The sequence below is a fragment of the Schistocerca serialis genome, chromosome 2, assembly GCF_023864345.2.
Source record: "Schistocerca serialis cubense isolate TAMUIC-IGC-003099 chromosome 2, iqSchSeri2.2, whole genome shotgun sequence".
NCBI classification, from domain to species: Eukaryota; Metazoa; Arthropoda; class Insecta; order Orthoptera; family Acrididae; genus Schistocerca; species Schistocerca serialis.
This window is the reverse complement of record NC_064639.1, coordinates 435,080,739-435,108,154: the sequence shown is the minus strand read 5'-3', so window position 1 is coordinate 435,108,154 and position 27,416 is coordinate 435,080,739. Positions and strand designations below refer to the sequence as shown.

The 27,416-nt window shown below is 38.6% G+C and overlaps 1 protein-coding gene across 2 annotated transcripts in view; it reads left to right on the top strand.

The window, feature by feature from the left end:
- LOC126457295 (SWI/SNF-related matrix-associated actin-dependent regulator of chromatin subfamily A-like protein 1) overlaps nt 1–27,416 on the top strand; it is a 132,419-nt gene that overhangs the window by 36,583 nt on the left and 68,420 nt on the right. For both annotated transcript variants that reach the window (XM_050093468.1, XM_050093467.1), the window contains exons 4-7: nt 2,483–2,589; nt 17,001–17,135; nt 20,495–20,672; nt 27,055–27,221. In XM_050093468.1, coding sequence (XP_049949425.1) covers nt 2,483–2,589; nt 17,001–17,135; nt 20,495–20,672; nt 27,055–27,221 — 587 coding nt within the window. The remainder of the gene's footprint in view (nt 1–2,482; nt 2,590–17,000; nt 17,136–20,494; nt 20,673–27,054; nt 27,222–27,416) is intronic.

The window sequence follows — 27,416 nt, the reverse complement described above, 5'->3', positions numbered from 1 at the left end:
ATGTCCACTGTAAGACATGAATTAGACTTGTCTCAGACCTGATTCTGTCTATGTAGGTCACCTTGTCATTTAATAGGTGGAATAGGTCTTATTCAGCTGTATATAATACTACATTCTTGGAGATAGCCAAACAAACTAATGCACCTCTTCTGGGACACAGGGAGGTGACCCAGCCAAGAATTGACTCAGCCTCCTACATTAATGAAAAGGGCTGGTAAGCCAGCCAGCCTGGATACAGTTTTTAGGTGGTTTTCCACATCTAACAATGTAAATTCCAAGCAGTTATCCACGTTCCTCCTCAGTTACACTCTATGCAAACTTAGAAACCATTACCACTCATGTACTTGAGATCTACACTAGATGCAGACAGATGATGTACGTAGATTCTTTCTCAGGGGGAATGGTGGCAGCAGGAAGAGCATCTGGTCACCAGCTGCCACTATAATTGGCAACATTGATATAACAATGCCAACTCCACAGTGAAATGGGAAAAAGATGAAGATGAAGAAGAAGCTGTATATAATCCTATTATGGTCAGCCTTTCTTCTATTTTCATGTGGCATACTCTGAGAGCCCCTCTTCCTTTGATTGTTACTGAGTTTGCACTATGTATTTGCCTGTTAATTCTTTCTCTTGTTTCTTGTGACATTCTTGAGGTGACTCAATCTTAGTAATGTTGACAACGAGGTCTTCTAAAAGCAATGCCACCTCATTGATATGTAGGGTACTTATGAGGAACATTCAGCTTGCTACCCTTATCCTAAGTCAAGTAAGTATAATCACTTAAGATATTCCTTATCTGGTGGCAAGGCCTTTTAGTTTCATGGAATTAATTCAGCTCTGTAGATTGTTTTTTCCCTAGTTTGTTGCACTACTCACAACTCTGTTTTCATTGTGGAATACATACTTGGCTCCACATTTGTATCTAATACCTGCATTGTTTTGTTTGCTTATTACTTCTTGTTTGTTATCTTTTCTTTACACTCCTTGTTTTCTTTGTATGGTGTCTGATACATAATCTCCTTGAATTGACTGCAGGCTCCTTCTTTCCAGCAGAGTTTTTGGAGGCCATCTTGTCCAGCCCAGTTACTTTCATATCTTATTCCAGTATATTTCTGCTTATTTGTTTGCCTAAACTATAATGAGATGTATTGTAGTTCTGTCTAAACCAGAATTTGCTGCCCATTGTTTCACATTTTCCCTATGACCATAATTTATTACAAAATTGTATACTGTGTAAAGGAGTCAGGTCCAGTTAACTCATTAAATGGTAAATCCATCATATCTACAATTAAATGAAAGTGTTTAGGATGTCATCTTTTATTTCTTTTATTCATCCTGCATTTACTGTTGTGGATTCATACCTAATGTGTCAGACAGCTATTTTTCTTTTAATTAATTTGTGCTTTACTTTCTAACAATGATTTCAGTTTATCAATTTTACATACTGTGATCTTTTTTTCTCATGCTAACATCTATATCTCCTGAGCCTCAGCTTATCTGTAGCTTTTACATCTTAATATTATAATCCCGATATTTAAGCAAATGTCTAGTGTGTCAGTTGCAGAAACATTATCTTGAAGGGGGATGAAGTTGGAGGTTACTTCTCTGAACACTGTGGTACAAGGGCTCGTAATGGTATTCTTAAATGTTTTGTGAAACCTCTACATACAGTTCTTAATGTATATACAACATTTAAAAATGTTTGGTCACAACAGTATATGTGCAATTGTGAAACCTGTGGGGCAGCTGAAATTGGTGACAAATGCAGATGTCTGCTTACCTAGTTGTATTGAGGTGGTAGATGTTGCAGACAGCTGATTCCAGAGTAGTAGCTCCTAAACTGTTATAACTTGATGATATTGCTCAAACAGTACTACTGATTCGTGTTGGAATAAGGTGATGATTGACTGTTGCATCAAGTCAGTATTCCATTCCTTTCTTGAGACTGAATGTACTGAATCTCTTCAGATTTCCTACTTTTGCGGAAGTTTGGTTACTCTTCTGCTGACGTTCATCAGTATTTGAATGTAAGTTTTGTGGGGGAAAGGGATCTTTCTGTATCCTCTTGTGCTGACACATGTTTCGATGGCTTTCAGTTAGCCAGTTGTGAGTCTCCTATACAGAAAGATTTTTAAAAAATGCTGAACTTTTGCAGCGTAAGGGACAGTATGTCATCTTCTTTGCGATCTGGTTGTACTAACTTTTTCAACAGCTTCAGTAATGTCGTGGTCCAGCACTAATATGAAATTTTGGGAAAATCTTAATGCTGGCCTTTAAACAGTATTTTAAAATTGATATTTTGCCAGTTCTAATCCAGTTTTTATTGCTTCGATGAATGTCATGTAATGCTACACTGCCAAAAAAATTTTGTAAGTTTCATATTTTCTTGATTTCATTTTGAATAAAAATAATTGTGAAACTATAAAAGACAATTATTATGTTTGTAGTAAAAACTTAAATGATCATTCTCATGTTTCAGACATTTTTATCTGCACCTCCTGCACCAGTAAATTACGAGATCGACTTGAGTCGAATAGATAAACAATTAGTCGAGAACTTGATGCCATTTCAAAGAGAAGGTATATGGTAAGTTGAAATCAAGCGGATTATTTCACTCTTTAATATAAACTAATATTCACTCGTACATGTATGAAGCACCTAATTTTTTTTCCTCTAGAGAAGGAGGGCAACATATAATGTAGGAGAAGATGTAACAAGCTAACCAAATGATGACAAATAATGTGGAATGATAGGTTTTTGGAAATTAGTCAGATGAAATCAAATACAGAGAGAAGAAATGATAATATTTGTAATTCCTATGCCAGTGACTAATGAGAGTGGAAATATGTGTAATACCTTTGTCAGTAACTAATGAGAGCTGAGTCAGACCTGTGCAGAAAGTAAATAGGTAATTTAAAACTGTGTACCAGACCTGGACTTGAATCAGAATACCTGCATTTTAAACGCATTTTGCAAAATGCGTGATATCCTATTTTGAATTTCAGCCCTGCCAATGGTTTAATTGCTTGAGACTGTCGTCATAGTCTATACAGTTATCATGCTAGTATTATTATTGTTATTACTGTTATTATTATTATTGCAGTGATAGTGGTACAGCAGCAGTTAGTAGTAAGTATAATCAGAAGTAAAGTACAGGTACAGACAACTGTAATCACAATTGTAGGTATAGAGAGACAAGTAGTTAATTGTTAGAGAGAAGCTTTTAAGTGCAGAAAATCCAGAAACAGATTCATTTTTATTCCTTGCTGATGTTAGAGATTTGTGAGTATTAATTGTAAGCATCCAAGTCACTCCTTGAGTGATAAAAACAATGTCACAAAATACCAGCACACAGTATTACTATGCCAACAGTGACACAGTTTCACCCAAGCTTTCCTGGCCTGGCAAATGATACGACGATTCCTGTGAACATATTATGACTGATTTTCTTTACCAGAATTACCAAACTGAGCTAGTTTCCATCTTTTGTGACTGTCATGTTAGCTACTGGACATTAAACTCTAAAAGTTACTTTCTTTTCTTCAGGCAGTCAGATGCGAACCTACTCCATATCTCTGTCAAAGTATGATACTATACTGGAATGGGAAGCTACAAGGGTGAAACAAGAAAATATGTATAATACGAGGGCGGTTCAGAAAGTAACCTCCGATTGGTCACAGTGCGGGTTGTGGGGGGAGTAGCGACGCCATCTGTGCGTTCACGCACTCAACAGGTCAGTCGGCATCAAGCCGTGGTCGAGTGAACGTCGTACCTGCGCTAGTTTAGTTTTTGTGGCAGTTTGAAATGTGTGCTGCAATAGAAAACCCCGCCAAATGTGAAGTGCGTGCTGTCATAAGGTTTTTTACAGCCAAAGGATATTCTGCAGCAGCTATTCATTGTGAGCTTTGTGCCGTGTACGGACCAAGAGTTATGAGTGAAGGAGTTGTCCGTGAATGGGTACGTTTATTTAAAAGTGGACGAGAAAACGTTCATGATGAAGAGAGGAGTGGTAGACCATCATTGGTGACTGATGAACTCGTTCAGACAGTTGATGCAAAAGTTCGTGAAAATCGACATTTCTCAGTGTCGGAGTTGTCTACTGGTTTTCCACAGATTTCTAAGACACTCTTGTACGAGATAGTGACAGCAAGATTGGGTTACCGTAAGTTCTGTGCACGATGGGTGCCCAAAATTCTTACCGACCACCACAAAACTCAAAGAATGGCCTCTGTATTAGACGCTATGAGGACGAAGGAGAACCATTGTTAAACAGAATCGTGACCGGTGACGAAACCTGGATTAAGTACGTGAACCCTGAGACAAAAGAACAATCAAAGATGTGGGCACATTCAAATTCGCCTACCAAACCAAGAAAAGCCTCGCAAGATTTTTTTGCCAGAAAACTGATGGCAACGGTGTTTTGGGATGCCAAAGGGGTGTTGTTGGTTGAATTCATGGAACGTGGTACGACCATTAATCAAGACGTGTACTGTGAAACAATAAAAAAGTTACGACGGGCTATACAGAACAAACGCCGTGGTATGCTGACTTCCGGTATCGTGCTTTTTGCACGATAACGCCCGTCCTCACTCTGCTCGCAGAACAATGGCCCTTCTTGAGTCCTTGAAGTGGGACGTTATCAACCATCCACCTTACAGCCCAGACCTGGCGCCAAGTGCTTATCACCTCTTTATGCATTTGAAGAAATGGCTCGGGTCACAGCGGTTTGATGACGACGAAGAGCTCAAGGATGCGGTCACAGGCTGGCTCCAGGCACAAGCGGGTGATTTTTATGCAGAAGGAATTTCAAAGCTTGTGAAGAGATACGATAAGTGCCTCAATCGCTATGGAGACTATGTAGAAAAATAGTGCAAAGATGTAGTTGTAAGATGTATATATTAAAATATTTTTATATAACTTGGTGTATTTTTTTAAATCAACCGGAGGTTACTTTCTGAACGGCCCTCATAGTTAAGTCAGATGTGGTATAAGGGCAGTTTGTGTTCTTTTATCTCTCTGTGAAATGCCTTTTCCTTTGTATTGGTCTTGATCTGTACAAAAAGTTGACAAACTTACCAGTTTTCATTGGAATTGTGGCACCACTGCTCAATTAAGTAGTGTTGTCATGTGGGGTCATGTGCATATGTTTACAAACACCGCACTTTCAAACATTTTGTGCCAGACACCAGAGGCACTGCGTTATATGTGTTTCAGTTTTATTTAGATTTCTGTTGCTCAGTTTTGTTATTATTTTATTATGCTTTTTATATTTTGTATCTTCCATGCACGTAATTAGGTTGTGCATAGTAATGAGATAAATCTGATGTTTTTTGTTCCCTGCGCGTTATCTGAGGTTGAATTGAAAGTGTAGATCGATTAAACAATCCATTGTATTTTTTGTCATCTCCTGCAGCTGCGATCAATAAAGCTGCCATTAATTGTCTGAGGGGCTTTTTGTGTAGTTTGGTTCAGTGTATCAAGTACATGCAGATTCTAACTGTTGAACAACAATCTGCACAGCTTGTACTGACAATGTGGTGACCCCACACAAATTACCTGCATAGTATCATTGGATTAATGAGTTCATATGAAAGAGATTTGTAAAATGACTGACATTAATCCCATCATGTCACAACTGGCTGTAAGACTACCACCTTTCTGGCCACACAATCCAGCTTTGTGGCTTGTGCGGGTGGAGACCAATTTTTTTCTATTCTTTAATTTAGTGGACATTACCAACTTTGTGCAGGTAGTAAGCCATTAGACTACCAGTACACCATGGAAGTGCAAGATATAATTACCTCACCAACAGAGGCTAATTATTATGACTGGCTTAAAGCATAATTGGTGTGACATGTGTCAGCATCACAGGAAGAGTGAATCTCTCAAGTTCTCACTCAGGAAGATATTGGAGACAGAAAGCATTCACATTACTTGCAGCACCTAAGAAGCAAAGTAGATATGAGAACTGTTCCAGACAGGTTACCGTGCACAATATGGAGCAGTCGTTTGCCATCATCCGTCAAAGCAGTCATAGCGTCACAGGCTGGCACACTTCTTGACACAGTAGTGGAGTTGGCAGATATCCAAGACTTGATGACACTAGCTCCTGTCAGCACAATCACCACGTAGTGTGCTGGCGCAACGCCAACTGTTTCATGTGTAGGTTACAAGGCCTAGGTGGCCGAGATAGATCTGTTGATGCAGCAAATCGGTGAACTGTTACCTTGACATGACCTGAGCAGTGACAGAGGCCAGAATTGATACTGCTGATGCTCGCACGGCAGATCATTGATGACCTAGTCCACAGCTGACCCTGAGTAGCAATGTACCTGCTGGTATCACCAGAAATTTGGGAAGCAAGTGTGCAGATGCACAACTTCCTACCCCGGTGATCGGAAGGAGGGGTCTCCTCTTATTGCTGATCAGTGTCTCTGCACTTGTTTGTTAGTGATCAGCTGCCCTGCCAGAAATATTTAATACACTGGTCAAAACAATTGTTTGTTCCATGGAGTGGAGACAACAATATTATGATCACTGAGATAGTGGTAATAACGGAAAGTTGCTGCAGAGGAGGTTGGTGTTGACTTGTGTTTATTCTGCCAAACAAATTACACAAGCGGTTGGGTTCAGATATTGTAGTGAGCAGGTAGTGCAATGCAATAACAATGTGACTTACCTGAAGCTTTGGCATGGAGAGCCATAGGACAGTTGGAAGTGGGACAGACGCAGCTATTGGAGTGTCCCAAAGTGTAATTTCCAGGACCTGGATGTGATTTCAGACAACAGGAACCATTAAAAGAAGCAAGGCTAAGGTCGTTCATGGATAAAGTCAGCAGGAGATGACCGTTATCTCCAGTTAACAGACCGTCGAGGCAGAAGGCTGAATGCAACTCAGCTGCAATGCATCCTCCAGACAGCAACAGGACACACAATATCAACACAAACAGTCCGAAATCACCTTCAGGAATGTGGCCTCTATGCACGGAGGCCTATGGTGTGTGTCCCCTGAAAACCACATCACCGTTTAGCCCGTAGAAACTGGGCAGTGCAACATCAGGATTGGAGTCGTAATGCACGGCGCTGAGTGCAGTTCACAGATGAGTCAAGATTTTGAGTTCAGCCAGACAGTCATTGTTTCCTCATCTGGAGAGAATGTGGCACTTGGAACAATCCTGCTTATGTGCAGGAAATATCACCATATCATGGTGGTGGATGAATGGTGTGGGCAGGAGTCAGTAGTGGCGGACATACGGACCTCTGTGCCGTTCAGATTGGCACTTTGATTGCTCAGAAGTGTAGAGACAACACCCTTCATCCTTTTGATGCCATAGGAGAAGGGTTTCATCTGGTGGTCGATAATGCTTGTCCCCACGGAGCTGCACTGGTGGACAACATGTTTGAAGCTGAGGGAATTTGTACAAATGGAATGGCCAGCTTTTCACCAGACTTAAACCTGATTGAGCATGTCTGGAATGCACTTGGCAGACTCATTACAGCCAGACCAGCACCTCACACCACGATTGCAGAGCTGGATATTGCACTCATGGAAGAATAGCCAAATATCCCTCAAGAGCTGATTGATAACCTCATACTGTCCATGCCACGCAGGTGTGCAACTGTACTGGCTGTCCTAGGTGATCACACACCACATTAGAGGGCAACAAGAATGACTTTCACTATTGTGGTAGCCCCATGGTGCCTCACTCTATGTAAACGCCATGTAAACCTCAAGTAAAGAGTTGAGACAGCAAAATATCGTACTCTATCACACACAAATTATAATTGTAACCAATATCTGAATAAAATATGGTACCATCTGTCTATTGTGTATGATATCTCACCTGATCCCCTAATTGTTCTGAGCAGTGTAGATACTGGTTCCATTTTGTCCATGCATCCGTGGACTATGTTGAGTAAGAAGCAAGTAAGCGCCCATATTATTATGTCTGACCACTGCAGACAACGTGGTCGAAACAGTGTACTGTCGTCTGCACTTGGAACTAGACTGTGGTTTACGTCAAGCCTTCACATGGGATTTTACATTGCAGATATTGCCAAACCTGTCATCATGCCTAACTTTCCTGCTTGTTACAATCTGCTGCTGGACATGAAGAACTTATTCCTAGTTGACAACACAGCAAGCGTAACACCATCCAGATTTCAGTGGGGCATGGCCGTTCATACAGCCTAAGTAGTTCAAGTGGCAGATGGCAAGTACATGGAGCTGCCACATGAATTCCCTGCTCTCGTCACAACCATTTGAAGTGCTTAAGGAGGTAAGGCACGACACAGTCCGATACATCGAGGCGATCGACGGTCCCCCCCCCCCCCCTCCTCCCCCCTCCATGTTTTGCAGACCACAATGTTTGGCTCCAGATCGTCTTAAAATTGCAAAGGCAGAGTTTGACAGTGTGATTTGTAAAGGTGTAATGTGGTCTTCCCACAGTCCCTGGTCTTCATCACTACATTTGGTCCCGAAGAAGGGTGGTGTATGGTGGCCTTATGGTGGTCACAGAGCTCTGAATGCCAGAAAAATACCGGACAGATATCCAAGTTACTTTGAGTGTCCTAGACTGCATAGAAGTGTACACACAGATCTGTGTAGCTGAACGAGATACTCGCAAGATAGCAGTCATCACTCCACTTGACCTGTTGGAGATCAAATTTATGACTTTTGGACTCGGGAATGCTGCTTAAATATCACAGTGCTTCATTGACTCAGTGCTACAGGGCCTAACTTTTTCTTTCACTTTCCTGGACGCTATTTTAGTTCTTTTATCATTGGCAGAGCAACACCAGCAGCATTTGACAGAAGTGTTCAACCGGTTGTGATTCTCATATCGGAAACATTGCTAGTAGGATCAATTATACCAAACTTGCTGCTGCTCAACAATCAGATCAAGAACTACAAGGACATTTATCAACAGGAACATTGGCATTGGATATCCAACTTATCCAAATTCCAGGGAGTGACGTCATGTTGTGTCGTGACATGATCATGTCAAAATCGCAGTCATTCCTACTTTTTGTATTCAGAAGGGCCATCTTCAATATGCTATGTGACCTGTGTCACCCTGGCATTCATTTGACTTCTTGCCTTATAACGAATCGTATGTTGCTGAGAATACAGAGAGACTGCTGTGAATGAGTGAGGTGTTACCTGAAATGCCAATGGAGTAAGATATGCTGCCCCACGTGTCCGATCATGACAACCTGTTTCAATCATATCTACATTGGCAATGTTCATATGTTGCCATTGTATGACATCCAGCGTTACATACTTTCAATGATGGATTGTTACACCTGTTGGCCGGAAGCTGCTCCAATGGACAACTTTCGCTTTTGTGTCATATTTGGTGATGCATTTTGGCCATCTATTACACGTCGTGACAGATATGGTTTCAATGTCCACTTTCTAGCCCCTGTTTGGAGTAATGCTCCACTTCCACTATGGGGCTGATGTGGTGACATCATGCAGTTATGTAGTGTCATGTGCATGTGTTTACAAATGCGCTGCCAGTCATTTCATGCCAGACACCAGAGGTACCCTGTCTTACATACATGTGTTCTGGTTTCATTATTCTTTATTATGCGTTTTGTATTTTGTATCTTCCATGCATGTCATGGGGTTGTATATAGTTATGAGATAAACCTGATGTTTTTGTTCTCTGCATGTTATACAATGCTGAACTGCAAGCTCAGATGATTGAACAAATTAGTGTAAGCTCATTGTGTGTCAGACTTATTTGGATTTCATTGCTTCAGAATTAAAATAGTTACACCATTTTCTGATTGAAGATCACTTTACCTAAAGTTAAGTAAATCTGTAGGTTTTTTCTGATTGATAACTCTGTAGAATGTGGGCATGAAGTCTCTTATTTGAATTGACCCAAAATTCAAATTAAGATTCTGCATAATGTTAGTGGAACTGATTTTCCGTAACCATAGAGCCCAGTGATAATCCAGTGCTGTGGCACTGCAGCTAGTGTTACTTTCTGTATGCTGATCAACTATTCCCAAATATGTTTAGATTGTAATTTGAAGATTTGATTTTCATTCTGAGCACTTTCATTAATAATAATAATAATAATAATAATAATAATAATAATAATAATGATGATGATGATGATGATGATGATAATAATAATGATCGATAGTGTACTTTTCAGTGTTATGTCACTTACAGCATCCTTCTTTTCATAAAATCTTAAATAATGTATCACAAATTTATTCCATCACAGTACAGCAAAATCGGAGGTCTTATTAGCTTTGTCTTTTCTCTAGGATTTTCTTTTCAAAATAGTCCATTTTCATTTAAGTATCCAGGAGAGCATAATTAGAAATAAAGGGTTCTGAATTCTGTCTACTTGCAGAAATTCAAATACTGTAAATACTTGAAACTGTACTATATGTGCCATGAAATTCATTTGTGTATAAGCAAGCATGGTCAAACATGGACAGATACAGACTGATATTGAAAATTTTACCTTACATCCATGGTTTTATTTATTTTTTAACCTCTTAAAATGATGGGCATAGCAGTGGAATGCAGCCTCTCGCTTATTTTTGCAGTATGTGGCTGTGAACCTAATAAAGATTTCATCAGGCAACAAAAAATCCTTGTGCAGCAAAGAAAAATAGACAAAGCACTTACTAGTTTTTTTTGTATTAAATTACTACTACCTAAAAATCATCAGCGAGCAAAAATAAATTATAAATGTATCTTACCATATGTCATGAAGGTGACCAGACTACTGAGTGGTACACTGTGACATGACATCACAAACCTTGAAATCTCAATTGACTATACTACTGCAGATGATGCGTAATTTTCAGTGGGGTCACATTAAGTAAGTGTTACCTCTGTGTCCATTTTATAGTTTATTGAGGAATGTGACTGTCATCATAACCTAGATGAAAGCCAGGCCCTTTGTCAGTAATGAAACTACCATCCTTTGCTGATCTGAAGTGTTAAAATACCTATAAAGAAATGAATTTTTAGTAGCGTGAGTGTTGGATGTCATTTTTATTAAGGAAAGCTCCCTGTTCATGGAAAATTTTGAATTTTCTCAATGCCACAACAGAATTTAACACATTTTGGCAACATGAGATCAATGCAAGAACTAATATTTTAGTGTCCTCACCTGATGTTAACATTATTTCAGACCAACAAGCCATTGATATCGTTGGAAGGGTGTCACCTGCAAGTAATGTGAAGCTCTGGTCAGAGGCCGCCAGTAGCACGTCACATAGACAGAATTAGAAAGTTTATTGTCTGCTGTTAGATAATTTTTTTCAAAATTGGCCTTGTTGACATGAAAGGCATAGTTATAGTTAATGGTACAGCTCTATGAGCAAATAAAAGTTCTTATAAACAGAGGACAATGCAGGTTCCTAGTACATGTATTAGCAGCTATATGTAGGTTACGGGGACACTTGTTTACTCATATATAAATGCTTAGTTACAATGGCATGGTAATAACACTCATTTACATATTAATGTCATATGTTTCCAGTTTATCAATATTTAAAGTTACCTGAAGCAATGAAAAATACTAGCATACTTATTTCCAAATATATATAAATGCATGATTGTAATCGTATGATTATTAATACAATTTCACTGATAATTACAGCTCCTCAAGACACAACTCTTGAAAAGCCACACTCCATATACTCGTCAACTGGGTTTAATTCATCCTCTTTTAGCGAAGTTTCTAAAAATTTTTTAAACGTGTGTAAGGGAACCAAGTGGGCTGCTCTTGGGAATTTGTTGAAGAACTTCCAGCTCATTTGTTTATAGCTATTCCGTTTGACAAAGTCTTGTGTATGGTAAATGTCAACATTGTTCCTTGAAACTACATTATCAATTTCTGAGGTGCCATTGTATGAAGACGAACAAATGATATTTTTAAAGCGTGAGTAATATCACATTTCAATTGTGTCATCTGGTAGTCAATAGTGGAAAGGCAAAGGTTGCCTTATCTATAATGGACAAGATATATTTCTTATTGAATTGAATTTGATGTACTGCCCATAGAGGATAAACATTTTTTGTTTGTGTGTGATACTGTATGAGGAAGGGGCTTGTAAAGTAGTTGGGTTAATTAGAGCTTTGACAGTACACATTTATTGATTGTATGCCCCCCTCCACTCCCTCCAACTGTTGCACTTGTTAAATTATTGTTGCAGCTATTTTTTCTGGTCATATGTGGCCAGGTCAGAGCTGAATGGGAGGATAATTGGCTGATTGCAAATATAGGCCTTTAACTTTGCAGCCACAACGTAGGACGAATACTTAAGTCCTGCAACAAAAAGAGCTCTTTTTTCCCCACAATTTTTCATCATAATTGCCGATTTCAGGTTGTCAGACTAGTTTCTTGGCAGATTTTAGGGCGTTGGAAAAGTGTCTTTGCCACTTTCAGGGTGTAGAACTTCTGTTGCGAGAACTCACTGTGATGCCATTCTTTTAACTGTTCCTTGATTCTGCGATCATGCAGCTAGGTTTCACCCTCAGTCTGTTACATAATCAAAAATTCTTTTGTAACACCAAAATAAATCAAAACGCCTTCACATGTCTCAACTCATGCTTTCTGGTCACTGTTCAAATATTTTAACACCCTTCCAGAGGAATCTCCCCATGTCTAGCATATTGTTAATGATGAAAACAATATGTTCCCAGGAGATGTACAATATCGTTGCTTTTTAGTGAATTTTTGCAGGTCCCGAAGAATCAGCTTGTGGGTAGTATAGACTGTTGCTGGGTCTGTTGGTGTTGTTGGCTGTGCTCTGCAGAGCTCATCTTCAACAGCGAAATGTTTAGTTTCAGAATTATAGAACCAGGTTTTTACAGTGCTGAAGGAAAAACAGTTCCCCCTTACTGTTTGTAACATGTGTGAATGTCCTGCACATATTTCCCTTGAAGAAACAAAACCTTGTATTTTCACTAATATGTTGCTTGCTTATGCCTTTTAATCTTGCATTCTACTTTCCGTTTAAAATAGTTATAAGTGTAGGAAACCTGTAATATTCATACAGTTACATATCAAGATATAAAACTTTACTTGTTGTGGTCTTCAGTCCTGTGACTGGTTTGATGCAGCTCTCCATGCTACTCTATCCTGTGCAAGCTTCTTCATCTCCCAGTACCTACTGCAGTCTACGTCCTTCTGAACCTGCTTAGTGTATTCATCTCTTGGTCTCCCTCTACGATTTTTACCCTCCACTGCCCTCCAATACTAAATTGGTGATCCCTCGATGTCTCAGAACATATCCTACCAACCGATCCCTTCTTCTAGTCAAGTTGTGCCACAAGCTCCTCTTCTCCCCAATTCTATTCAATACCTCCTCATTAGTTATGTGATCTACCCATCTAACCTTCAGCATTCTTCTGTAGCACCACATTTCAAAAGCTTCTATTCTCTTCTTGTCTAAACTATTTATTGTCCACATTTCACTTCCATACATGACTACCCTCCATACAAATACTTTCAGAAACAACTTCCTGACATTTAAATCTATACTCGATGTTAACAAATTTCTCCTCTTCAGAAACGCTTTCCTTGCCATTGCCAGTCTACATTTTGTATCCTCTCTACTTCGACCATCATCAGTTATTTTGCTCCCCAAATAGCAAAACTCCTTTACTACTTTAAGTGCCTCATTTCCTAATCTAATTCCCTCAGTATCACCCGACTTAATTTGACTACATTCCATTATCCTCGTTTTGCTTTTGTTGATGTTCATCTTATACCCTCCTTTCAAGACACTGTCCATTCCGTTCAACTGGTCTTCCAAGTCTTTTGCTGTCTCTGACAGAATTACAATGTCATCGGCGAACCTCAAAGTTTTTATTTCTTCTCCATTGATTTTAATACCTACTCCTAACTTTTCCTTTGTTTCCTTTATTGCTTGCTCAATATACAGATTGAATAACATCGGGGATAGGCTACAACCCTGTCTCACTCCCTTCCCAACCACTGCTTCCCTTTCATACCCCTCGACTCGTATGACTGCCATCTGCTTTCTGCACAAATTTTAAATAGCCTTTCGCTCCCTGTATTTTACCCCTGCCACCTCCAGAATTTGAAAGAGAGTGTTCCAACCAACATTGTCAAAAGCTTTCTCTAAGTCTACAAATGCTAGAAACATAGGTTTGCCTTTCCTGAATCTTTCTTCTAAGATAAGTCGTAGGGTCAGTATTGCTTCTCGTGTTCCAACATTTCTACGGAATCCAAACTGATCTTCCCCGAGGTCGGCTTCTATCAGTTTTTCCATTCGTCTGTAAAGAATTCGCGTTAGTATTTTGCAGCTGTGACTTATTAAACTAATAGTTCAGTAATTTTCACATCTGTCAACACCTGCTTTCTTTGGGATTGGAATTATTATATTCTTCTTCAAGTCTGAGGGTATTTCGCCTGTCTCATACATCTTGCTCACCAGATGGTAGAGTTTTGTCAGGACTGGGTCTCCCAAGGCCGTCAGTAGTTCTAATGGAATGTTGTCTACTCCCGGCACCTTGTTTCGACTCAGATCTTTCAGTGCTCTGTCAAACTCTTCACGCAGTATCATATCTCCCATTTCATCTTCATTTACATCCTCTTCCATTTCCATAATATTGTCATCAAGTACATCGCCCTTGTATAGACCCTCTATATACTCCTTCCACCTTTCTGCTTTCCCTTCTTTTCTTAGAACTGGGTTTCCATCAAAGCTCTTGATATTCATGCAAGTGGTTCTCCTTTCTCCAAAGGTCTCTTTAATTTTCCTGTAGGCAGTATCTATCTTACCCCTAGTGAGATAAGCCTCTACATCCTTACATTTGTCCTCTAGCCATCCCTGCTTAGCCATTTTGCACTTCCTGTCGATCTCATTTTTGAGACATTCGTATTCCTTTTTGCCTGCTTCATTTACTGCATTTTTATATTTTCTGCTTTCACCAATTAAATTCAATATTTCTTCTGTTACCCAAGGGTTTCTACTTGCCCTCGTCTTTTTACCTATTTGATCCTCTGCTGCCTTTACTATTGCATCCCTCAAAGCTACCCATTCTTCTTCTACTGTATTTCTTTCCCCCATTCCTGTCAATTGTTCCCTTATGCTCTCCCTGAAACTCTGTACAACCTCTGGCTTAGTCAGTTTATCCAGGTCCCATCTCCTTAAATTCCCACCTTTTTGCATTTTTTTCAGTTTTAATCTACAGGTCATAACCAATAGATTGTGGTCAGAGTCCACATCTGCCCCTGGAAATGTCTTACAATTTATAACCTGGTTCCTAAATCTCTGTCTTACCATTATATAATCTATCTGATCCCTTTTAGTATCTTCATTTTTTAGTTTGAACTGGATGGGACCATACCCAGAATGTTACAAATCCCCCCCACCTCTCGTCGCCTTCCATCCAGTATTGTACAGTTGTCTCTAAGAAAATCTCTAAGGTCATCATGGTTGCTCACTCATCCATTTAGTGATGTTCTACCTGATTGCTGACTGTTGGGTTGCCACGGTAACTCAGCATTTGTTATTGTCATAAATAAAAAGTGCTTGAAACAGGAAAGAAGTATCCGTCTGCCTGCTGGTGAAGTTTGAACAATTGCAATATACCCAACACAGATGTAAATTAAGAGAGATTAATTTTTGGTTTTGGTATTGTAAGCAGTTCGTTGGTAAGGAGAAGGCAGGTTATAGTATCAGGAAAAAATTAAGTGTAACATTTGCAGGTGCTAGAGGGAAGGAATAGCCACTTCAAATCTTGATCAGACAAGACACAAAGTGCAAGAAAGGAAAGAAATTTGGTAATGGATTCATTGCCATGATTCAAATACTAAAATGACCTTTGCCAGTTCATAGATGCTGATTGGGGGCTAGATTTAAAAGTAGTAGAAAAGATGTAAATGTAATCAAATGAACTGTGTTTGGATGAACTGATCTTCTTTCGGAACTGTTGTATTTCACATGAAGATTGTAAAGGGAAACTTTTTTGTGCTGAGAGAGAGAGAGAGAGAGAGAGAGAGAGAGAGAGAGAGAGAGAGAGAACCTTCTCTCCCCTGTTACTCTCATTATCTGATGAACAGTCTTGGTCTTTCTATGCTTTTTCAAACCAGTCCAAGGAACTTCAGCACATTTGAGATAGTTTTGTTCTTAACATCAGTGTTGACTTTCACAGAGAGCTGGCTGTGCACATACAAAAAGAAGTCAATGCTCTTCATAGATAGGTTGATTAACTGTTATTTTAGATGGATTGCTGGTACTGGCTAGCATAAAATGTTAGATTCATCACTATTTAAAGCTCTAATTTGTTATATGCCTCAGAGAACACGTACAGACTTATCCCCAATAAACTGATGATGGCAACGTGGTCTTCATATTCTATGGTTGCATTTAAATGATGAAGGCAAATATGAGGTTGGTTTGTTATTCATTTCCAGAAAAAATACGAAAATTAACAGGTCATACTTCACCCTGACAACAACTGATTTTCTTTTCCACCCTTGTGTTGTCGAAATTCCTGACCTCTAGTGGCTCGTATGGCTCAGTATGCAGTGCACTAACCAAGGATGTGAACCAAACATGGATCGAATCCTTGAGACAGACTATTAACTTTCAGTTAGCCATCCTGAATCTAGTTTTAGACAGTTTATGTAGATGATGGGCTGATCCCCAATCTCTGCCTCATAAAATACAATACATGGTAAAATATGACAACAGAGACAACAAAATTTACATGACTCTCCTCCGTAACTGATGGCTGTCGTGATACAAAGGGCATCTGGCCACAGCGTTAAATAAATAACTTTTGCCAAATTATGAATACAGTAGACACCCTACAGCAAATTTTGCAAAATTATGAATACACCTGACCCCCAATAATGGGATAAATTATATGAAAGAGACGTTACTATGTTTTTTTATTGTTTTGTAAAAGGAAGTTTTAATGTTTAATTGCTATTAATAACTCTAACAATAATCTGTTTGTTGTCTTTGTGATGTTGCAGTTTTGGAATATCAAGAAAAGGCAGATGTCTCATAGCAGATGATATGGGACTTGGAAAGACTGTTCAAGGTCTTGGCATAGCTCATTATTACTATTCTGACTGGCCTCTTCTAATTGTCACTCCATCTTCAGTTAGGTATGTCTAATTTAATGTGACATTACATCTGTCATTTTAGATGTGAAGTAAATTGTACCAATCCCCTTGCTCTTGGGGTGGGAGATGGGCCCTAAATGCGGTGCGGAATCGGCAATGATCAACGACATGATGATACAGAAGACTCTGGAAAGAAAATACTGCACTGAAGACATGTAAAGTATATCCATTGGACATGAAGCCTGTAATTGAAAAAAAATCGCACATCGCGTAATTGGCAAATGGTATTCCAAGCCTCTGTGCTGACACTGTTGAACCATCACTTCTTGTCAAGTAGCAACTTCTCATGATGTGGGAAGTATACAAGACATTCTCCCTACAGCAATCACATGTACACCATGCTGTTGCTCACTTGGAACAACTTTTTAATTATTATTTTCAAGCAACGGATGCTCTTTTAGATTCCTGCAAGAGCTATCTTTTAGAAATTGTAGTTGCAAATATTAATATTTTATGCCAAGATTGAAGCAAATTTCTGCAATGCCCATTGAAAAATGTACCATATTTTGTGTTTCTAAATCATCTTTTAACAAGTTCATTTCAGTGTAGGCTCATGGATCTAAGCAGGTTGACTCTCTTGTTAGTTCAGCTGTTTTTCCTGGCCTTTCTTTTAGGATTCACTTATAAAATAAACTCGCAACCTACAGTGCAAAACTGTATACTGTCCTGAAGAATTAGATGTGATTGAGGGAAGAATTTTCTCATCTCTTCAGTCCCTCAGGATTGTCCAGATGATTTCACATCTTATTCAGTGGAGAAAATAATTCAGATAATTCAGACTGTGTTATTCAACTGCATGAATTGAGAAAGGTTATAGTTTCCTGCTGGGTACTAGGGCATGTCTGTCCAGGGAAATGAGGAAGGTGAGAAAGCACATAAGGAAGTTAGGGGAGACACTCTGCAGAGATTTGTCATTTCTGTGCAAGCTATTTCCTCACTATTGAGCCAGAAGGGTATAAACCATTGAGAGGAAGAATGGCTGGAAGTGACAAAAGATAAGCTGTGCTCACCAAAACCTACTGTCCGGTTGCAGCAGTTCTTCCAGTTGCAGAGGGAATCCTCCAGTTTGTGCAGCCTGTAGATTACACATTTCAGAATACCACATTTTAACTGGGTGTGTTTTATACTCTGACAAGTTGGCATCAGTAAACTTAATCAAGGATGTGCCATCTGTTTTAGCTGATGACTAGATGAGTGTGGTGTATATTTTAAAATTTTGTTAGTTTTCCTCATTTCAGCCTAAGCTCTTACAATATAGGTGTTACTGTGTAGTGCAGCAGTGTAGCTGGTTCACCCACTTATAGTTTGGTTGTCGGACAGCCATGTGTACTGCTGTAGTGTGTTAATATTGATATATTTTTCTTTGAGCTGTTTAATGATTATCAAAGCCCTTTTTAAAGAATGGATTATATGTCAAGCTTGTGTGTGTGTGTGTGTGTGTGTGTGTGTGTGTGTGTGTGTGTGTGTGTGTGTATTCTCATGTAAGAAGTCCTAGGAAAATATTTAATTTTTTACTTGAGGACAGTTTTTTAATACTTCGTCATTTAAACACTTACATCTTGGCAGACTTAATTATTATCCAAAATAACCTCAATGCTGTGTCCTCTAAACAATTCTATCACCACAATAAAGCAAGGTCTGCAAGAAATCTTGCTTTTAAATTATATTTTTCAGTAATTCTTCGTTGTGACTCGATAAGCAAGTGGGTGTTAGATTTCTAGTGCTGTAGAGTATTGCATGTATTGCAGTACTATTCTAAGGTGCAGTTCTCACAGATGATAACAAAACGTGACACAATGCATAGCAATATAGGTTGCACAACATGACACTTATCACTGTTAAACTGGTGTTCCACTGGGATGATACAATATGCGATATGATGCGCAATGGGCTTGCCTTGTGACGAGCAACAAGGCAGCACGAATCATGTTTCAGTTTCAATAATGAGCTCTTCTGAATGTAGTGTATTGTGGTTTATCATTATTTAAAGCTCAAAAAAACTGAAAAAGAACAGGAAGTACTGTGTGCATGCATTCAGTGCTATAAATATCAAACATAGTTCAACTGTAGTTTCCTATGCTCTCTCCCGACACAAACACAAATTCATCTACATGTACATCTACATCTACATGGATACTCTGCAAATCACATTAAAGTGCCTGGCAGAGAGGGTTTATTGAACCACCTTCACAATTCTCTCTTATTCCAATCGCGTATAGCGCATGGAAAGAATGAACACCTATATCTTTCTGTACGAGCTCTGATTTCCCTTATTTTATCGTGGTGATTGTTCCTCCCTATGTAGGTCGGTGTCAAAAATATATTTTCGCATTCGGAAGAGAAAGTTGGTGACTGGAATTTCGTGAGAAGATTCCATCACAACGAAAAACGTCTTTCTTTTAATGATTTCCATCCCAAATCCTGTACCATTTCTGTGATACTCTCTCCCATATTTCGTGATAATACAAATCGTGCTGCCTTTCTTTGAACTTTTTGATGTACTCCGTCAGTCCTATCAGGTAAGGATCCCACACCGCACAGCAGTATTCTAAAAGAGGACAGACAAGCGTAGTGTAGGCAGTCTCCTTAGTAGGTCTGTTAATTCTAAGTGTCCTGCCAATAAAACGCCGTCTTTGGTTAGCCTTCCCCACAACATTTTCTGTGTGTTCCTTCCAATTTAAGTTGTTCGTAATTGTAAAACTTAGGTATTTAGTTGAATTTATGGCTTCTAGATTAGACTCGTTTATCATGTAACCTAAGTTAAACGAGTTCCTTTTAGCACTCATGTGGATGACCTCACACTTTTCGTTATTTAGGGTCAATTGCCACTTTTCGCACCATTCCGATATTTCTTCTAAATCATTTTGCAGTTTGTTTTGATCTTCTGATGAGTTTATTACTCCAGAATGAGATTTTCACTCTGCAGCGGAGTGTGCGCTGATATTAAACTTCCTGGCAGATTAAAACTGTGTGCCGGACCGAGACTCGAACACAGGACCTTTTCCTTTCAAAGGGCAAGTGCTCTACCAACTGAGCTACCCAAGCACGACTCACGCTCCGTCCTCACAGCTTTACTTCTGCCAGTACCTCGTCTCCTACTTTCCAAACTGGCAGACAGGACACCTGTTGTAAAGATTGACAGGAAAATGCCCTTGTGTCGCATCCTCACAACAGGTGGGCCACTCTGATTGTAGAGGAAAGAATTAATTGTTTTGGAAGCTGGGATTAGTGTTTCCACATTTGTTTGTGTTTTAGCAGTGCTGAAATTTTGTCTCCCGTCTCTTTGTAATTTTATAATTGCATGTACAAGTTGATATGACCACATTTATTGATTGTTGCAGGTACCTGTGGTTAGAGGCTGTTCTGTCTTGGTTACCCTCTGTACCACTTCACCATGTTGAAGTAATGAACACTGGAAAAGATTACGTTGGTGATGCCAGAGTTGTGATACTGTCTTATGACCTGTTAGCGAGGCATCACAAAGACCTTAATCTGTCAAGATTTGGAATCGTAATTTTGGTATGATTTGATGGTACATAATTTAAAGTTTTATTTGTAAGGAAAGGAACACATACATGTAATTATACTGAAGTAGGCAGAACAAATTTCTACTTGCTGAGTAAGAGCAAAGTCTTATCACAGTCACAACATATAACCACAAAATTTTTTGTTATCATTAGAATATCTTGACATGAAATTGTTTTTTTTTTCAAATTATGGTAGCTGTAAAATGAGATTTTCACTCTGCAGCGGAGTGTGCGCTGATATGAAACTTCCTGGCAAATTAAAACTGTGTGCCCGACCGAGACTCGAACTCGGCACCTTTGACTTTCGCGGGCAAGTGCTCTACTATCTGAGCTACTGAAGCACGACTCACGCCCGGTACTCACAGCTTTACTTCTGCCAGTATCTCTTTATGGTAGCTGTCTTCAATTTAACCAAAACTGTCATTGAGGTCACATGACATTTTACACTCCCCTACTAAATGTCCTGTAAAGCCATGCATTTTTTGTATCTTGAGCTCAGATTGTACACAGCCTAGTTAGTTTTATTCTATAGGGACAATCTGTGCCAAATTTTATATACGTTGCTAACGCACAAAACACTGGTACACTTTCAAGAATAAAGATGACAGTGTGATTCCAGATTGTCTTTAACAAGTAAGTAATTAGCTCTCTGGCTGTGACCAATTTGAGTCAAAGAAGTAAGCACACTGCAGCTGTAAACAGCCAACTAGTGTGTCTGAAATCTTTTACCGGAAATGGAAAACCAAAGAGAGAAAGCTGCTCCAACATTATGGTGTGCAGATATATGTAAGCAAACTAAAGTGGGAAGTGAATGAGGCACAGGAGTAACCTTGCATTTAGACCTAATTTTGGGTCAAGAAATAGGCCCATGTTTGACATCATTTGAGCATCTCTGGGCTCATGATCCTGTTTGTACATAATTGATTTCCATGCTTTCCCATACATTATCTGAATTGCTCTACGTCTGGATCTCTCTCTCTCTCTCTCTCTCTCTCTCTCTCTCTCTCTCTCTCTCTCTGAGTTAATTTTATCTTTGGAATTTTTAATTTCTGTTGCAAGTATTTTATTTTTAACAAGATTTTGGGGGTGGTATGTGCTTGTTTATCAGGTATTAGTTGTACTTTTTTGTGCATTCAGTCTGTTTTATATAGTCCCACTTTCATTTTATAGAAATTATTATTTTTGTAATTGCTAGTTTCTGTAATGTTCATTTAGTACCACACTATTACTTATTTGGGGGAACATCTGTTAATACTAGAGACAAACAGTCTGTGAATACTTTGATGTGAAGCTGATGTCTAACACATTACACGTGCCTTTCCAGCTCACACTGAAGAAATATTAATTGTATTCATTATGCTATAACTAATGTTAGTGAATGAAATTTTTTTGATTATTTTAGATAATATTTTTTTTGTTTTTTTTTTTTTTTTGTTTGAATGAGTAAAATATTGCTGTTTGCTTATTTGTGCCCCATAAGTAGTGTAAAAATATTGCAATTTCTTCTCTTAAAATTTTAAAATTGGGAATTTATTAACTGTAGCAATTTTGTAAGGTATGCTGATAATAGTTAAAAGCACACCAGCAGTTTTATGGGTTGCTGTCAGTATGGGAAATGCATGACCATAAACTGTTGGCTTGATTTGTACTAATCTGAGGGGTCAGTTGTGTATCTTTGCTTTAAATTCCATACATTTTAACACAAAACTTGAAACACTTTCTAGCATTTAAGTGAATTATCAAAAAATAGAAATAAATAAGCACAGTGACTGGGTAAAACCCGTAGGATTAGTGTATGTTGATGAAACCAGAATGTTACATTTTCAACCAAATAAATATTTATTAAATCTTTATTTAAACAAAGTTCACGCAGATGACAATAATGCACTCACGTGGATTGCATATTTAAATAAAAAAATTAAACGGTAATTAATTTTGTAGTACGTCATGTGAACAGACCATTGAATACAGAAATGAGTGCAAGCAAATTTCATTTAACTACCCAATAATTCAGGAATGCCCCTGCAAACATTTGAAGTCCGAAAGCACATTCTTTCCATTATTACTTGCAATGTAAGCTAACATTCATTGTACTGAATAGTCATTGTCAAAAAACATCAAGTCTGTCAACTACAGAAATTTACGTATTAACTGTAGCAAATTGTTCACATCTGCCTCAAATCCTGTAAGGAAGATTAAAAGATTGTGTAGTTGCACAAAATCGATCACCGTAAAACACTGTCAAATAATGTAAGCCCCATGATAACCTAGAGTCCACTCAAATATTAAAGTATTTAACTCGCATGTGGATGCTCGGCTGTATAGTATTTTTACCAAAACACACTCATCAGTACCAACAAGAAACCACAAACAAAAGAAGCTGCATTTCCAAGTGCTTGCGCTTCAATTATCTTATAAAAATAAGACACATTACTGAATCCAAATTAGTTACTTAAATAATGACCACAATTTAAATGTAAATCTAATTACAAATACATACATGATACTATAAAACAACATTATTGTGGTCATTTTGCAACATTTCATTGAAATATCAGCTCAGTATCAAAGTTATGACAAAGTTCAGAATGCTTGTCTGCATCCAGTTTTGCAACTCCACAAAACTTATGGGAAATTATAAATATTTATGAAACATTAAATTTTGGTTACTCATCCACTAGGAATACTAGGTAAAGATCTGGGAAACTCATGCTGCCTTTATATTACGTGTTACAGTGGAGGATTAGTTGCATTGGCACATTTGTATATAAATTTGTAATAAACTCGTCCATAGCCTGATTTGAAATGTAGCTTGTTGTAGTGTTTAGTGAGATCATCAGCTTCCATATGATGCAGCATATGCTTATAATTGCCTCACTGGTTTAATTGGTACTGATTTTATTATCTGTCATAATTAAAACCAATATTCATTCTGGAGTTGTACTTGACTCTGCAATGAGCTAATCTCATCGCTGGAATTTTTCTGGTGTACGTGGTTTTTCTATGCTGTGTGTGGGTGTGTAGTGTAATTACATTGCAAATATATACATTTCATCGTAAGTTTCATCCATTGCAGCTGACATTGTCTAATCCTCCTTTGTCAGTATGCACACAATTGTCTCAGGGAAAAGCTGTAATCTGGTCTCCTAGGCATTTGGATGCCTTGCATTCCAAACGCAGCCTGGCCTGGTTACTCACTTATCCCCCCCCCCCCCCCCCCCCCCCCTGACTGGTTATCCGCACTGTTAAATACATGCCAGTGTCTGCCATCCTGCAAGCCAGCTGCTTATAATGCCACAAGTTTTGCACCTGCATCAATGTCAGGTTTGTCAGAGACCAAGCTGCAGCTCAGCTGGTCAGTGATGGGGAAGAAATCCACCATATCCCCTTCCTTTTAAGGAACTCTACTGGCATTCAGATTATGTGATTTTGGAAAATATAAATCAGGAACACCTGGCTGGTATATGAATTCCACAACTCCCAAAAGTGATACCAGTATCTTAACATTGTACCAGTTCATTCATTGTTATTAATGAAGAGTGCTCTTAGAGACAGCTAATTCACACACCTCTTGTACTGTTTCGGTTAAAAATTGTTGCTATTGGTGCTTTTAGTTATAGCAGTTGAATTAAACCAGTGGTCAGTAAACTGATACACTAAAGTGCGCGTCATTTATGTTGGCGGCCAAGTTTAGGTTCGTTCTGCGCATCTGACGTCACAAAACACAGTCACCCAATGAACAGACAACGTCGTTGCCACATCTCGACTGAAGTGTAGAGCATGGACGAGTATCTTCAGTTTTAGAAACGTTCAGTCATAAATAAAGTAATAGAACAAAAGCAATGTCTTGATAGCAGACATCATTTTATAGAAAGTTTGGAGAAAGCATTCTTTATACCAATTGCTTCATATTCTATTAATTAATTAAACCAAACAAGCAATAAGACTCCTAATTCAGGCAACAGCAAGGAAAGGTGTTTGTATCACACTCACAAACCGCTTTTTCGCAATAAAGAACAGCGGTAATTGTTTATTTCCTATTGTATTTCGACGAAGCGTGAGTAATTCATAGTCACACCAACAGTGTTTGTCAGTATTTTGCACGCCGTGTTATAGTCCTAATGGCGTTATGTTGTCAGACGTGGTGCGTTAGCGTAACGGATAAGGTGTCGGGCTGCTGCGCGGAAGGTTATGAGTTCAAACCTTGTGTGGTGCTTAATATTTTCATTATTTAAAAATAATATCGAAGTGCCTTACTTCACGAATTTTATTCGTTTGAATGCAATTTTTTTAAATTTCTTGTGCTTTGTCTCTTCATTAACCCTTTCGCTGCTGCAGACACGTGCTCGCCGCATTCCGTGCTGTGCGCGATTTTGTCATCACTGCACTGTTCGCCTGTGCAGACACATGGTGTTCCCACTGCTTTGACACACTTATCATTCGATTTCACAAAAACTATTTGGCCCAAAAATTTGATGTTTACACATCTTCTTGACTGATACCTTCCCCCCATAAATGACTTAATTGTGTTTCGATGTTCAACGCAGTTATTATGCAGCATTAAATCTAGTAAACCATTGCACGAAATTTTGAAGAGTTTGCAGAGGTAGAAGTCCATAGAGTATACTTTCCGAATGCTCGATTTTAGTTGCCACAATGTTGAGAACTAAATGTGGACAAGATACCTAAATTTCATATAAAATTTACTGTATAACAATAGCTCATTTAAGTACCACATAGGTGTCATATGTAATATTGAGAAATATTCTGTCTTTCGCGACTGTAACAAAAGTTTTATTTACACCTAGCACGTTTGGCTTTATTTTAAAGCACTTCAATCAATCAAAAGGAAGTAGACAAAATACATTAAACAAAACTGTGAACTTACAAAAACATTAGGACTTGAATATACCGTCTATCAGTGAAGTGTTCTGAGCTATGTCAAATATAATTTTTGTGTGTGGCGCACACAAACATCATTTATTTGCTAAAACACTGATCTGCCAACACAAACGTTGAATATTGCGTTACCGCAGCACAAAACTACAAAAGGTGACTTGGCAATGGAGGAAACAAAATACTGTCCACTGAAGATGCTTCAAAAGAGAGAAACGCGTCTGGTCTAAATAAGCCCCTTATTACAGTTGCAGAAGAGGAATATATTGCAGTACCATTGGTAAAACTGCGACTGTGGAACAAAAACAAGAAAGAGAACATGAGTACCATTGTGTATGTGCCACACCTTTCCTTGATTGAAGTACTTTAAAATAAATCCAAACGCGTCCAGTGTAAATAATACTTTTATTACAGTCGCGAAAGATGGAATATTTCTCAATATTACATACAACACTTATGTCGTAGTTATTAAATGAGATATTGTTATACAGTAAATTTTATATGAAATTTGGGTATCTTGTCCACATTTCATTCTCAACATTGTGGCAACTAAAATCGAGCATACGGAAAGTGTACGCTATGGACTTCTACCTCTGCAAACTCTTCAAAATTTCGTGCAATGGTTTTTGGCCCAAATAGTTTTTGTGGAATCGATTGATAAGAGTGTCAAAGCAGTCGGAACACGATGTGTCTGCACAGGCGAGCAGTGCAGTGGCAAAATCGCGCACAGCGCGGAATGCAGGGAGCACGTCTTTGTAGCAGCGAAAGGGTTAATGCGGCCGTGGTGGCTTTACTTCATCAACTGCGCGCTCCCCCCTAAACGTAAGCTTGCGAACTATGCTATACTATGACGCTGCTTCTATTGGCGCGTGCGTCATGTGCAACTGGCAACGCAGCAATCTCCCGCGTCTGGGCGGGCATGCGCTAGCCGCCAAGATAAAAGAATTGAACTATAACATCAGCTGGCAATAGTCTTTAAGAAAACAGTGCCAAGCTGAAAGAAATGGAGATTCATGATCACAGGCCAGAGAGAAAGGAAGTAAGGAAATAATCTGGCTCAATTAAAAAAGGTGTTAAAGTTTCTTAATAGAATGAATTTAAACAAGTACATCTATCAAGTGAGATTTAATTTTTAAGCCATTAATGTAGTGAGAAGAAAGTGATAACTAAGTATAAATATAAAATACTACCAATCAGTAATATTTAAACTTTGTATCCAGTTTTAAGTAATGGGAGTTAGTTTCTTTCCAGTTGCATGGTTCCTTATTTGTGATGAATCTCTCTTTATGCAGCTTCCCATGAGTAGAAGTGTGCATCCCTGTGTGTTACCATCTATTTTGTTTCCTGCTTTCCTCCAGCAACAGAATTACATAGATTTCTGAATGCATGATACTTAGAGAGAGAGAGAGAGAGAGAGAGAGAGAAACGTATCTATGTTTTTTTTTCACTAATTATGCATTTTATTTTCCACCTCTTAGGATGAATCACATTTTTTGAAGAACATAAAAACAGCTAGAACAAAGGCAGCATTATTTGTAGCTAGGGGGTGTAGAAGAGTAGTGCTGCTAAGTGGAACTCCGGCACTTTCCCGACCATGTGAGCTATACACCCAGATTGCTGCCATTGAACATAACGCATTCCCAAGGTAGATATGCTACAGTGTCTTTTGATAATTGCAACCCTTGTTATTTTTATGAACTTCCAGCATGATGGAAAAATTGCAGCTCAGAAACTTCTGTTAATCAGTACAATTAAAAGCCAGACAGAGTTGCAAATTTCACTTTTTTTATTTACTTGATAACTAGTTTCGGGTCTGGACCCATTTTCAGATCACCCTACA